The sequence below is a fragment of the Trachinotus anak genome, unplaced genomic scaffold, assembly GCF_046630095.1.
Source record: "Trachinotus anak isolate AG129_WGS33_773 ecotype Australia unplaced genomic scaffold, CSIRO_AGI_Tana_v1 ptg000051l, whole genome shotgun sequence".
Taxonomy (NCBI): domain Eukaryota; kingdom Metazoa; phylum Chordata; class Actinopteri; order Carangiformes; family Carangidae; genus Trachinotus; species Trachinotus anak.
In genome coordinates this window covers 176439-191710 of record NW_027273902.1, presented here as the reverse complement: position 1 = coordinate 191710, position 15272 = coordinate 176439, and the positions used below count along the sequence as shown (strand labels likewise).

Here is a 15272-nt window from a genome sequence, read left to right as displayed (position 1 = left end):
CGGTTATTTCCTCAGACCTTAAAAAGCTCTACCACTGCCACATAAAACAAAAATGTTTAACACTTCAGCCTCAAACTGAGCTTCATGTGTAAATCACTGAAGTTCCCCTTTAAGAAAAACACAATGCAAGCTTTTTCTCATATTCAACTTGTCATCACTTTATTGTTTTGTCATTGTACATTTTTGTAATTGGACATTCTGTAAAAGAAACGAAGAGAGGGAAAAAATAAAACAGAAACAAGTTCCTTTGAAAGTCATCATGAGCGTCATGCTTCTGGCTAAAACGATGATGGGAATCATAGAGCGCCACAAACAGCGAAACGCAACAAATACAAAGCTGTTTTCTTTTATTTACATTGTAAACCCCTCAATCACACATACACATGCATGACTCGGGCCACTTAAAAGTCCACCTGTAAAAAATCTCCCCTGGCAGCAGGAGAGGAGTGTCTGTCTGCGGAAGAGAGCAGCCGAGTGTCAGAGCTCAGAAACTCTTTGATGTGATAGTATCAGGGGCAGAGGGTGGTGCAGTGAACAGGAGGTGGTGTCTGAAGGAATGGACATCAATGAAAGAGTAATGTTATTACAGGAGCACACTCATTTGCATGGAGGCTGTCTCTGATGCTTCACTGAGCAGTCAGGTCCCACTGGAAGTGGCAGGGGTGACTTAAATATTGTGGCTTATCTCACTCTCTTCAAGCAGCTCATTAACAGCTGAGGAGGTTGGATTTGAATGGGGGGGTGGGGGCACAGGAGGACCAGTTGTTAATTTATTCAACTGGTTTTGCCCCTGGAGAATCAGGGTTGATTGAGGCACCTGTCCCTTCTCTGTACGGCCCTGCACTGACAAATCCCCTTTATTTCTGTGCAAAAACGCCTGCTACCATTACATATTAAACAAGAAGATCAAGTGAAACACGTCAGTTCTTCATTACAGTCAGTTTGATAGTAACCATGAAGACTGTGAAGGGCTCAGAGTGCCCTGCATGCTGCACAGGTTTAGTTTCCTTATCCTTTCACATTAAAAGACTGTTTTGTTTGAGGAGCTTTGTGATGCTCGTTAAAAATGTCGATTTTCAGGTCTGTGCTCTTTGATGAAATTCACTCTCTCTTTGGATAAGCACTAAAATATTGGCTGATAAAAACTGCCATTAACTACAGTATTGTGCAGTTATACTGCCCTGTGTGCCAGTGCTCTGCAGGACCTTATCTGTCACGAGGCTGCAGACAAACATCTGTGCTGCACTTCAGTTATACACTATAGTAGAATTAGACTGATGCATTGTCTTTAAATCACACTTATTCACATTCTTGCCAAAAGGCAGATGAAAAGACATAGATCACTTAATGTCTGCATGAAGCTAGTTAGCAGCTGATTAGCTTAGCATAAAGACTGAAAACAGGGGGAAACAGTTAGCCTGACTCTTATTCAAGGTTAAAACAAAACTGTTTCTACAGAAAGTCACTGATTAAAGCCAAGAAATAGTCTGGATCACAACTCATCAAGTATTTGTACAGAAGAAACAAATGAGATTGAACATGACATTTAGTACAATATGTACTTACCAGCACCTCTAAAACTCACTGACAGGCTAGCTGCTTCCACCCATTTCCAGTCTTTATTCTAAGCTAACTGGCTGCTAACTGCTTCATATCAAACAAAAAGTATTCTCATCTAACTCTTGCCAAGAAAGTGGATAAGTGTATTTCAAAAACTGTCATGATAATGATGTAATTTGATGTGTAATTTAGCTACAGAAAAATATATTGGTTGTCTACAAGAAGTTATTTTCTTGATTAGCTTGTCAAGCCATTTTTAATCAGGCTCCACCCATGTTCTAAATGCAGTTTAAGTCCTTTAGCTGAAAAATATCTTAAAAGTGCAACCACATTTTTGTATCGATAAAGATTTCAGGAAAAAAAAAACCCAGAAAAAAAACAGGACTTGAAATGCAAAGGTATCAGTCTACACAAAAGCATCGACCGTACACGTCTAATACACACACTGTGGGTTACACGTCAATGTCCCCCCACCTCCTGACACCCGAGCACTGTCAGAATGACGTCTGCACCACTGGTAGAAACAGAGGTGATCTTGCTGGCTTTCAAAAATCTGAACGTTTTATACACATACTGCATCACACATTGATTCAGACTTAAAGAAACAACGTGATATCTCACAACATGAACGGTCCTTCAACATCACAAACAGCAACTTTGCACTTGTTTCCACTACTGCATAGTTCAGCAGGCATCAGCGCTGCTAAGGCTACACTGACGGCATGGTTGTGTACTGTTTTCTGCAAGTTACTACTGGAAAAGCTTCAAACGCAAACTTGTGTTGCAGCCTTTCAGATTCAAAAGGTTCCTCCTTCTTGTCATTTCTGTGTTGACTGTAGCGTTTCCTTTTCTCCGACTCCAGCAGCTAAACCCAGCAGTCCTTGCTGCAGGGCGTCAGGTTCATAGTCCTATTCAGAGCTGCTCTGTTGCTTAGAACCAATATTTTGACATTAATAACAGACCAATTGTTCTGGAAGGAGAGGCTAATATTTTGATTACAGTGGTGGTTAACATGGTCACAGCAGGACATGGAAACTGAAGTAAAAAATAATAGATCATTTAATTTATCCTTTCTTGTGTTACAATGCAGAACTTCCTGCCATAATTTCCATCCATATCAGTTCAACACGACAGAGTTAACACCATAACCACAGACTCTCCAATCCTTCCCTGATCTGTAAAGTCTCTGACATGAAACCAGAAACAGAGACAATGGAAAAACTAAAGACAGAATTAATGGAAATTAAATGAACAAAGCTCCCAGGAGATGATTGAGAGAAATTTAGTCAGAGATAAATCCTGGGACAACAAAATAAAAACCTGGATAAGTTATACTCATAACACAAAAAGACAACAGACAAAACAAACATGTGCAGAAACCATCGTTGAACGAGCTTTGGCCCACTGTGTTGTGTGCAAGGTGAAACAGCAGAAGACATCAACTGTCCCATCAGAGGGGAATTTCCTCCGAGGCTCTGTCCTAGAGAGAGGAGGGGGAAAGAAGCGAGGGAGAGGGAGAGAGAAAGAATCAGCTGGTTTTGCTCTGCCACCTTGCTGTTCTTCCCCCATGAGGCCAGTGGGTGGGGCTGTTGTGCCATAAAAACATCCCCCTCGTTCCCTCTACACACAAGTCAGTGCTTGTTGGACATGAAGAATAAAAAATATAAATGTAAAAAAACAAATGTGACAAAAAAAACAAAAAAACCCCCAAAACAGCAGCGATGGTGACGACTCAGTCGATCTTGACTGCAGCGTAGATTTTCCTGATGAACATGTAGGCCGCGTAGAAGCCGATCGTGCCCGTTAGCAGCCAGAACGACAGCACCATCAGGGTGGTGTAGCCGAAGTACAAGAGGGAGGGAATGAACTCCTCTATGTCCAGCTGGGGAGGAATAAACAGGAGGGATCAGTTTCAGCGTGCTGACACTCAACATTCACAACAGCTGGATTTTTAACTGTCAAGAATCAAAACCACAGAGCGCCGACTCTGACTTCACATTATTACAGGATCCATCCAGTGTCAGAGTGACAGCTTTTCATCGTTCACACGGATCTCTGCTGCACTCCTGTGTGTTACAGCTTCATTCAGATACAACAGGATGTTCAAACAGCCACAGAGCTCACGTGATATCAGTCACTGCTCAGTGACATAAAGAAAGTTGTCAGTTCTCTCACAGGCTGCATCAGGGACAGATTCTAAATGTTATTCTGTCATTGAAGTGTCATTAAACTTTTATGTTGCTTAAGTTCAGATGTTTGAGAATTTCTCCCTGTTTGTCTCATGTTAGTGCTGACCGATCAGGATTCTTTATTGATCCCAGGGGAAAACTAGGACTGATCGTCACCATTTGCATGTACTGCTCAGTTTGACCAAGGTACAGCAGCAGCAGCAGAAAACAGTCAGCCAATCAGAAGACAGGCTCAGAGACCAACAAAAAACTGCCCGATGTTACTAGAGCTCCAGAGAGAAGCCTGAGAGAGGAGATATAAAACTACACTGAGATGGTTTTTGGTTTATTTATGAACCACAAATATATCTTTAAGTAAAACAGCAGGAAAGTGTAAAATATGGTTCCTTTCAGTCTCAGTTCACTAACTTTACAACAGGCTTTCTGCCAAACATCTTAAGTTTCAGGCCTAAATAAAAAAACCCTGACGACATCATCATGGTTATTAATTATTTCAGTCAATAAACCCTATTAAGACACTGATGTCTTCAGCTGCAGCAGAATCAAACAGGGTTTTTACCTTGTTAACAAAGTAGAAGACGGCATAAACGAGGACGTAGAAGGCGGAGCCTCCTGAGACCAGGAAAGTTCTCCACCACCACCGGTAGTCCTGATAGCGAGGAGACAGACACAGGAGTGTTTATGGATGATGACCAGTAGAACTGTGCACTGCTGAATAATGTTAAATCTGATGAATACTGTGAACACAAACTGTATCAAACACCTTCTTCACACTGCAAGTTAATAAACATTGTCTCTAAATGGTTTATAACATGTAACTAAAGCTTTTATTTTTGTTAAACTGTGTTTTACATAGTGATTAGTTTGATTTGCTGGCTCTGATTGGATTAGTGTTTTTCCCGCTTCTTTAACACCTCAGCTTCTTGTATGTATGAATGTGTCTGTACATCTACCTTTTCAAAAGACAGAAAGTACTTTATGTTTTACTTTCATTACTTGAGCTGGTATCAAATACATTAAATTTCATCTTTAATGTCCAACAGTCTGTGTAAAGTCTCAGCACCAGGAACCCTTCAAGCAGCTCCTCTCTGGAAATGAGCTGCAGAGCATCTGACAAACTACCATATTCATCTGTTTAATCAGATGTTTGACTCCAGTACAAAGAGGTAAATGACAGGCTACAGTCAAACAAACCTACCTCTGCACAGAGCTGGAAATAAACCATGACGATGCTGATCTGAGAGCAGGACACCACCAAGATGATGAATACCAGAAACAGGAAGCCGAACAGGTAATAGAACTGATTCTCCCAGATGGCCTGTAGGTGTCCACACCACCCACACCCACACCCACCCACACCCACACACACACACACCCACACACACACCCACACACACACACACACATATTTAGATCTCAGCCATTACAGTAAGTGTGAGGATCATTCACTCATCCTGTAAATGAAACTAATAAAATCTCAGTATGAAAGATGGTGAAGAGATGATCAGAGCAGCTGAACTCACACTGAAAATGAAGAAGAGCTCGATGAACATGGCACCAAAAGGCAGGATCCCAGCCATCAGGATTCTAGTGGAAAGAAAAGAAACCATTACATCACAAGAGATCACGCCTCATGTCTAAAGTTCAAACCCTGCACCACAGCCGACGGCCGTCCCAGGAACAGAACAGAGATTATGATCAGCCTGTTACTCACCCTACAAACTTGTTCATGTACCAGCGCTGCTCTGGGACCTGCCGAGGGATCTGGTTGGTGCGTACTGGGTTATCATATGGCTGTTTGCGGAAACCGAAGTAGTAGCCCAGGTAGACCAAGGGCATGGAGATACCGAACCACATACACAGCAGGGCCAGCATGGTGGTGAAGGGAACCTGATGAGGAGAGAGGAGAGATGCAGGGAGAGATGTTAACAGATGAGGGACAAAATTTAAGAATCCAAGAAGTTAAACCAACCACCTACAAGCTGCTGCTCGTTTCTCTCATCCTTTAGTTATTGAACTCTAATGAACATGAACAAACCACATCTACATTTATCCAGTTATCTATACAAAAAATACTTAAAAACAACAAATCCAGAAATGCAAAGCTATTTGTTTACACGTTAAAGTGGAAAAGGCTACGTCCACACTGACACAGAAACGCTGCTGGACCCGTTTTAGTCTAGAACTCCAGGGTTGTGTTGGTCTGGACGGACACAAACAGAGACCTTTGGAAATGATGACGTAGATTGGCTCTTATCAGCCTTGACTACCAGTGGAGAAACTGACCTTGTTGTCTTTGCAGCAGCTGTTGTTCAGTTCAGTTCTGGATTTTACTATTTACTATTTTACATTCTAAGTGTGTCAGTGTGAAACACAGCTTAATGAGAGAAAACTTTCAGTCCATTCTTCTTTGAATTGGCGATGTTCACTGTCCACCTTTCTTTTGGCAAATAATTTGGAACACGCCATTTTCGTGCAACCTTTTTTTTTTCGTGCGCAATCTAGGCTCCCTCCCCTGCTCTCTGGCAAAGTGACAATGTGAATGGCTTCAAAACCGAAAGTGAAACTTTCAGCCCGGGGGCCGCCTATTCAGTACCGCAGGTTTAGAAGATCTCTCGTTTGGACAGAGATCATTTTCAATTTAAAATGAAAATGCATCAGTGTGGACGTTGCCTCAGAAAGTTTTTGTTGCTGTTTTCATTGAGAAACAACGATGAGAAGTCGTACCTGGCTTTCAGGTCACATCCTTATTAAAAAATTTTAAAAAATATATATAGTTATATCAGGATATTATGTAGTTGAATAGAAACAAATGATCGAAATGTCATTTTCTTGTTACAGGTGAAACTGTTCTTCCTCTTCACCAGTAGCTGTGATGACAGAACTGGTAGCCTGTGGCTAATGATAGCAAACTTCAGACAGATATCTGTACGTACGTATAACTGATATTACTGAACTAATTTTCAAACTTTTCTTTATTTGTGCGTCTGTTAATCTACGTTTTAACATGTCACAGATAAACATTTCAATAAATGTTTATCTACTGGTTTGATTTGGTGATAAAAACATTGAATGTTAATCTGAGTCAAGTTACAAACACTGAAAAGCAACATCACAAATAAAGAAAGATTAAGATTATTAATGTCAGTTACACAGCGACATCTGACATTAACCACCATCATACCAGAGTCTGTGGAAACCAACCTCTGTGTGTCTGTTTTATTATTTAGGAATTCAATTTTTTATTTGTAAGAAGATTTATATTAAAAAGTGATTGAGGGTAAATCTTTAAACAAGAGATCTGTTGTAACTCTTATATTAACACCACAATCACAGTAAAGTAATAAACCATCTAGCTTCTTGTTTCCTGATCAGTGATTCGTGTTAGCTGTGTGTTTCTGATACTCACCGCCCCAGAGGAGTGCTCTCCCCAGATGAAACAGTTGAGGATGAAGCAAATTCCAAAAACCACAGCAGGATACAGAGTCGCTGTCTACAGAGAAGACAAAGCACAGACCAGCTCAGCCCTGTTCCACTAACATCAGCTTTTAATGCTCCTTCACTCACACAGTAAAAGTGAGAAGCCTTGTGTGAAAACACAAAACAATCATTGGGTTAACACTGAAAAACAATAAACTCAGGAGTGATGAGAGGCAACTTTTTTCACAATGAGAATTTAATTAATTATTGACTCACACAAAATGCTCCTTTCTTCCACCGATGGCCCTTCAGTGTGCGGTACAGTCTGCCAGCAAAGTAGCCTCCAAATACACTGGAGGAAACACAGCCACAGGAAACACCAGTGCAAGATCAATTTATCTGAAAATAAGCCTTAAAGTTTTTTAAAATAACGTGTCTCTTACCCCATGAACATGAAGAGGAAACAAGCAGTGGTCATCAAGGCTCCTCTACTGGACGGAGACAACATGCCCAACATGGCAACAACTACACACAGGAAACATGGCAGGTTTTCATAGATCACACTGACAAAGACTGAAGGTCCTTATACAAAAAGTTCATCCACCTCATTTATTGATCTGATATGAACGAATGATTCTGACTGATACTGAAGTGATGTTAGTTACCAGCTGATCTCACCCTTTTTTCTCGGGGCGGGGGGGGGGGGGGGTCGTCAAGACTTGTGCCATGTTAATGTTATACAGCTTCAGACAAAGGACATCTAACTATTGTGTTTTTGTGCTGCAGACACATTTCAGTCTCTTTCCTCTCACAGATTTATCAGGGTTGTAGATCATGTGGATGTGGTACCATGACAACACTCCTCTGACCTGACTTTAACTCATGTGAATTAGTGACCAGAAAACAACCCGGGGGGTAAAGAAGAGATGTACACTGTCAACGTCTATGGGGAACTGATGATACACAAAACAAACTCACAGATGACAATGAGGATCATGCAGAAGAGCTGGATCCCTGAGCCCAGCAGAGAGCTGAGGATCATGGGATACTGAGGCGGTCTGAAGACGTCACCATGAACATTCTTCCATCCTGACTCCTCCATGGTGTCCTCCTGGTCAGGGAGAAGAAAAACGTGGTCAGGTGTTTGGAATATACATCTGTTGTACTAAAATCAATTCATTCTGATTTATACAATCTGTGTGTATTTTCTTACGATGTCATCCTCTCTGTTGTAGTTAGCAATGTCCTTCCTCAAGGTCCTGATAATGATCATACTGAGAATCCCTGAGAGAGAAAACACAGGGAACAACAGAGCTGTCAGTCAGAGAGGAAGGCTGAAGTCTTAACAGTTCACATGCTGATTTATCTTTTGTATCTATGACTGAATATACTGATTTAATCAACTGACATCACATTCACAAGGTTTAAAAGCCATGGGCCCAATGACTTACAGTGCTGTATTGTGCTGATATGGACATTCTGACAGTTGAGCTGAGCAGGATTTGTAAAATACAGGACATACCAGACAGGAAGAAGACGACCACCACGGAGTTGACAATGGAGAACCAGTGAATCTGGACGTCGCTCATGGTCAGGTATGTGTCCCATCGAGATGCCCACTTCACTTCACTCTCCTGCACAGAGGGGACAGGAGGCTCAGCACGCATTCCTCTACACTTCTTGAGCTTTGCTTAACTCTAGAGAAAACTCACCAGTTTTACATTCTGTCACCTGACCTTGGTGACTGGTGATTAATAAACCCTAAATTCTCCAACTGAATTCAGCAAGATTTGAACTTTTTCTACTGTTTTAACTTTGTAGCAGGGATGTCATGATACCAGAAAATTGCACGATTCTCGATACCAAACTCAACACCACAGCAAAAAACAGAGAATTACAGAGGCTGCTGCTCACACAGGCTGCTAACACACATGCACATGTGCACACATGCATGTATGAACACACAGATGCACATCTCCATATAGTCAGTGAGTAGCAGTAGTTTAAACTGACTGACACGGTGATAGACCAATGGTGTGAAAATGTCAATTTAAAAGTCAGTGTTGTGGCGGCCTGGTAGTTGAGTGGTTAGGGCGCGTACCATGTGTGGGCACAAGACGCTCTTAGCAGGCAGTCACCGGTTCAACTCCTGATCGGTCTGACTCTTTCCTGCATGTCATTCCCCTCTCTCTACCCCCTTTCCTGTCAGTCTCCACTGATCTATCATAAAGGCACAAAAAGCCCAAAAAAAAAAAAAAAAAGTCAGTGTTGTATTTTACCAGACTGAACAGTGATGGATGCCGCTGCTAATGTTGTGAGAGCCATCGCTGTTAGCTTAAACAAGCTAATGTTAGCCTGTGTGGTCGTACGTAGAGCGTAGCTACAACAGATGTCAGTGCCACAGTTCAGACAGTAACAGTAACATGTTGATGATATAAAGTGAACTGAGACTCTCTCAGCCTGATCTCTGAACAGATCTGCGGTCTGTCTCTGAGCTGTTTCCTCCTGTGGCTCTGTTCACACCCTGACGTCTGCTCCTCTACAACTCATTCTGATGATCTGAGTCAGATACTAAATGTCTCCAGACACCAGTCATGGTGTGAATGTGGACCTACTGCTGTCATTCCTCATGTTGTTGTTATTGTTTACTGTAGCTGTCTTCTTATTCTTCTCCTCCTCCAGGATGATGTTTGACTAGAAGAGTTGTTGTGTTAAACTGCTCTCATCAGTCCTGGAACAATCACACCTCTAATACCTTTGACATCAATGGCACCTTCGGTGCCACGATACCAAACTACTGGCTCTCATGACATCCCTACTTTGTAGTACTCTAGTACACTTGATTTGAAATGAACAAAGGGTCTAAAGGGAATCAAAGAGAGCCAGAGTCCGATGCTCACACGGATACAAATTAATTAATCGAACACATGTTTATGTGTTTTAATGTGGACAGTTTTCAGAATTTGACTCAGGGTTACAGACTGGTCTGACCTTTCACTAAGAATCCCTGCGTCCATCACTCACCTTCCAGTGGACAGAGTAGGTGAAGAGGACCTCGTTCTCCTTGTTTGGGTCGATCTCCTGGGGGGCGGAGCCACTGGCCTCAGGCAAGGTGCAAGTCTTTTCATTTTCCACTGCTTTCAGGTCTGAGAATAAATAAACAGAGTGAGTTTGTGATAACTTTATCTTTACTTGTGTGTCTTCCTGCTACACGAATAGTTTTTTTAATCACCGTAGGCCAGAGTCATTACACAAGCTATTCAGTTGTGTCAACACCTACCGTCTACTTTTACACTTTGGGGTACGACCTCAAATCGCACAACCCTGTAGTCGTCAGTTTCCCCCTCTTCCAGCTTCTCCTTGTGGAAGTACAGGATGAAGGACAGGTGGTTGTGCAGGTAAAACTGTGAGGGAGAAAAGAAAAGGTGCAAGACAAATATTAGTGCTGTTAAAAATCAATCAAACAGCTGATTTCTGTTGTATTTCCAGTACTGCTGCTGTGACCTGTTGTGCTGGAGACATGCACTCATTGTTCTCCACATTTCAATTTCAAAAAATGAAAATAAAAAGACAAAAAACATTTTGCCAGTCTCCCTGAGTTCCTGTTCTTTTCAATGCATCTCATTCAGGACATTCAAGTCCATACAATTTGTCTTTTGGTTTGATCCTGAGTGCAGACCGTTCTCAACAAATGACAAGCACAAGACTGTGGCATTTAATTTCAAGGAAGAAGGTCATCCAACATTTGTTCCATCTTCATCATTTAATCATCAGTTGATAAATGATCTAAGATTCTCCAGGGTTTTCAGGATGAGGTCACTTTAAAGCCTCTGAAAACATGTTTCTCTATCAAATATTCCAATAAATTAAAACATTACTAAATATGCAACAATCAAAGCTAAATATAAATAGCATTTATTAAGAGTTAAATCATCATCAAATATGACAAACAACCCCATAACATAATATCCACCTTGTTCTTCTCGTCGACAAAGCCCAGTCTGTAGCCATGTTCAAACTGGATATCCTTCATCACATCCTTCTTCTGCTCCTCCTCCCCTCCTGCCTCTCTGTTGGGGGAGAACTCTAGCCTGGTGGCAACTGGCAGGTTATCTGCAATACTGAAAGGCACAGGGAGGTGTTCAATTAGTTTGGTTTGTATAATGAACATAAAAAATGCTAAAGAATCAGGTTACTGCAGAAATATAAAAAATCTATGTTTTTGGCTGCTACAAAGCACTAAAGAAGTAGACCTTATTCCAAATCAACTTAGACTTATAAAGTTTGGAGTCACTGACAGAAAATATTAATGAAATTAGACTAATGAATGTTATTCTGCATAGCAACAGGTGAAGAAAAGCATTTTAGATTGATGAATGGATGCTCACAGGTGAACATAATACTCCTCTTGGATTCGCTCAGCAAACAGCTTGCTGTCTTCTACACTGAGCTTCTTCTTGTTGCACACCATCTCACATTCCTTGTTTTTGTTCATCTCTACATTGTAAAGGGTATTCACAATACGGTCCCCACGTAACACCTCACCTACAAAAAAGAATACAAATATATGTGAAAACACTAAAATTTGGATTTGCAGCATGTAAGATAAAGTTGCTTTTCCTGAATCCGGTCAAATTAGGTGATAGATTCACATATCTGCAGCTGTACACTTACCCAGGTTCTCTCCCTTGTAGAAGACAGATTCTGGCTTACAGAAAGGGAGGGAGTAGTACTCATAAGGAAGCTGGGTACGGGAGCTGGTCAGCTTCACTGCCTGAAAAAGAAAAACCACAAATGGCCTGACTGACTGGCTGAATGGGTCACAGATGCTACATAGTGATAGGCAAAACTACATGCACAACAACTTGTCTGAATGATACTGGAAGCTGCACTTTGACTGTGGGCTTTCTAACCAACAATGGCAGTATAGACCAGTGGTCAGCAACTCGTGGCCTGTAGACCTAAACTGGCCCACCGGCAATAATATCTGGCCCGAAAGACTATTTTGATAATCTGATTTTTTAAAATCTTAAAATATTGAATTGACAGTCTCACATTAAGCTGTAGCTAATGTCGAAACAGAGAATCTGCTCCCACATGAAGATGCTTATTATACTTTAATCAATGTTGAGAGTCATAGCGGTAACCGTTACCCACAGAATCACTTAAAAAAGTTCGTTTTTTTCTGCAATTCTATAGTTCAAACAAGTTTTTTGCTTTTATTATGAAAAGTTCTGACAGGAAGTTCCAAAGATTCTGTCGCTTTCATGATAGACCTCTGAAAATAGCGGCAACGCCAGTTCAATGAATCTGTCAAATGTATATATGTGACTGTGGCCACACAATAAAGTAAATTTAAGTTGCATTTTTATCAATCAGTTTCTTGAAATTAGCCTTTGATTATGTTCTGGCCGCCATATAAAGGGTTATAAAAAATTGACCCGAAACCGAACTTACTTGCCGACCCCTGGTATAGACTATTGGACAACTGGTGGAAGAAATAACATGAATATGTAAATGTATTGTGTGCATGTATATGATTAAATTTTATCTTTAAATGTTTAACACCTAACCTGTCTGGACCAAACCATCTCTGGGATGTGTGGCTGTTTAGTTCAGTTTGATTCAGCTGATGTGATGGTGGCAACAAACGAACAATCATATCACTGTTGTTTCCACTGATCTGTGAAATGCTGATCAATTGAAATTTAATCTTACCTTGATATCTACAGTCTCACCATCACGGAAGTCCCGAGGAGCAACTCCAGGCACATAAAAGGGCCGGACCACAGGCAACACAGACAACAGCAGCAAGCCCCACCACGTCTCCTGCAACAGACACCACCAAATATTTCACCACACACACACACAGACAGATGAAAAACACTACACAATATGCATTTATCATGAGAGCTGACAAATAAAAAGCATAGTGTGAATATATGCAAGAGAAAAAGATTATAAACATGAACTAATTTCATCATAAAGTTCAAAATAATTTAATTATTTAATCACAAATACGGTGGCTTTGTTACACAGGTGCAGCCATGCTGAGCTTCATGTCAAAAGATAAACAGGACAGTTACTGGGCACTGATAACAGAGTGTGTCTAATCTCTTTCAAGAAATGCCTTCAAGCTGAGTAAACCTGAAACTGCTTCCTAATAGTGATGTACCTGCATACACAGTAACAAGTTCTACCTAATGTGTAACAGGTTTACACCTTACCTGCAAAAGTGTTGTTTCTATTTGTGTGGAAGACAATGTAACATCAAAATGCATATGATGCCTGGCTTTCCTCTAACATTATACCCAAATTATCATGTCAGTGATTCTCCAAGTTTATCCAGAAATATAATTAGAGGTTTTACATGTTAAAATGAAAAGTAGAAAGACTTGAAAAGTACAGACTGGGGAAAAATAGATGGATATTTCCATGGCTATATAACTATAGTTGTAAATCTGTTCCCGTGAGGAGAGAGCAGGTCAAGGCCTGTGGACACTGAGGAGGCTACAGGGCTCCAGAGTTGAGGCTTACGACACTGAGCATACAACGGATGCCTCAGTGATTCAGTGATGGCAGAGTGAGAAAGAAAAAGACTTCACATGACATATATGCTTGTGTTTGCCAGAAGCAGAGTGGGAAACAGAGTCCTTCACATGCCTTTGAAAAACCGGCTGCAGTCAGCACGGGAACTGATACTTGGGAGATTTGTTTTCTGGCAAGACAGTGATCCTGAACATAAAGCCATAACAACAGGAAAATGCTTTGACGTTTATGTCTTAGAGTGGCATTCACACACACCAATGGCAGCGAGATACCATTCACAGCACCGGCCAAAAATTGGGGTTCAGTGTCTGGACAATCTGACATATGGACTGGAGAATGACACCCTCTACCAGCTGAGCCACATCTGCCCAAATTTCTGGCAGAAATGCAACTGACAGAACTTAAACAGCTATGCAAATATGAAATGATGATTAATTTTGAAAGTGGCTGCAATGTTCTCATGTGCAAAGGTGGTATAGATCCACCAATTCAAGGTAGCGGGGAGTGGGGGGGGTTCACTGATTTACCATAACTACTTTGTCTTTAAGAGACATGGTTTCATTTGGGAGTCATTCTCTAATGTCGCATGATAAGAAACACCACATGCACATGAAGAAAAAGTCCAGGGAGAGTTCATGTATTATTTGACAGGCATGATACAATAAGAAACTGTAGGAAGTTAGCAAACATGGGTACTGACTTAAACGACATCAATATTACCACAAAGCACCAGCACAGCTAAATAACAAAGGCAGTCTCAGTTCATGTTGTGTTTGTATTTTGAAGCTGACCTGCTTCTGTCATCTTATTTCAGCACTTTAAACAGTAACCTCAAACTGACGCTGCTTTACACGGCTGCTAACAGCTAAGGTGAAGTCAAAGTTCGGCTAGCTGATTCCTCTTGGCTGTACAGCAAGTGACAGCCCAAAAAACAAGTATGAGTTTATTTATACTTGGTCAGAAGAGTTTAATGTATTAGACAAAATACGCAAAACGTTTTTTGAACCACAGCTTAACTGACAGTTAAGCTAGGTAACGTTAGCTAACTTGGCTAACTCCAGCAAGCAGTTAGCATCCTCCGAATTCAAACAGCAGCGAACTCCTGTGAGTCCGCACCTAGTTACCGTTTACACGTTATTCACCGACTACGGTAGATCTGCACTCTGCCACAATTATAACACAGCGTCTGGGTTATAGTGGGAAGACAGGACCAGCGATGTGTAGTTTGAAGAAAGAGTTCGCTTTGCCACTTACCATAGCCGCGGCCGCCATTTTGAATACGTGTCATAAGTGACGTCGCGGAAGGTACTGGTTTAGGATCAATTAATTCCTTTTTTATTTGGTGCGCCACACAGTTGTAATAGTACTTAACAGCAGAGTCATTTCTGACTTCAGCAGTGAACTGAAATGACATTAATATTAATAAATCGTATTTTTTGTTTGTGTCTTTTGTTTTAAGCGTTTGCAGTTTTCTGTCTTATCCTCCTTTGAATAATATTTGTTTACAATCATGACTAGAATTTGCCTCGACCTTCATTGATGCAGTACATACCC

At 41.1% G+C, this 15272-nt stretch overlaps 1 protein-coding gene across 1 annotated transcript; it reads right to left on the bottom strand.

Annotated features, from left to right (window-relative positions):
• Window positions 1-131: 131 nt before the first annotated feature.
• tm9sf4 (transmembrane 9 superfamily protein member 4) lies at window positions 132-15019 on the bottom strand. The gene is made up of 18 exons (XM_071473405.1): window positions 14973-15019; window positions 12888-12998; window positions 11844-11943; window positions 11558-11714; window positions 11143-11290; window positions 10450-10573; window positions 10194-10315; window positions 8692-8803; window positions 8383-8453; window positions 8148-8280; window positions 7613-7694; window positions 7446-7521; window positions 7159-7242; window positions 5464-5639; window positions 5273-5336; window positions 4948-5067; window positions 4309-4398; window positions 132-3442 (listed from the first exon to the last, which is right to left on the bottom strand). The coding sequence occupies exons 1-18, from the start codon at window positions 14988-14990 to the stop codon at window positions 3293-3295; spliced, it is 1938 nt and encodes a 645-aa protein (XP_071329506.1). The 5' UTR covers window positions 14991-15019; the 3' UTR covers window positions 132-3292.
• Window positions 15020-15272: the final 253 nt, after the last annotated feature.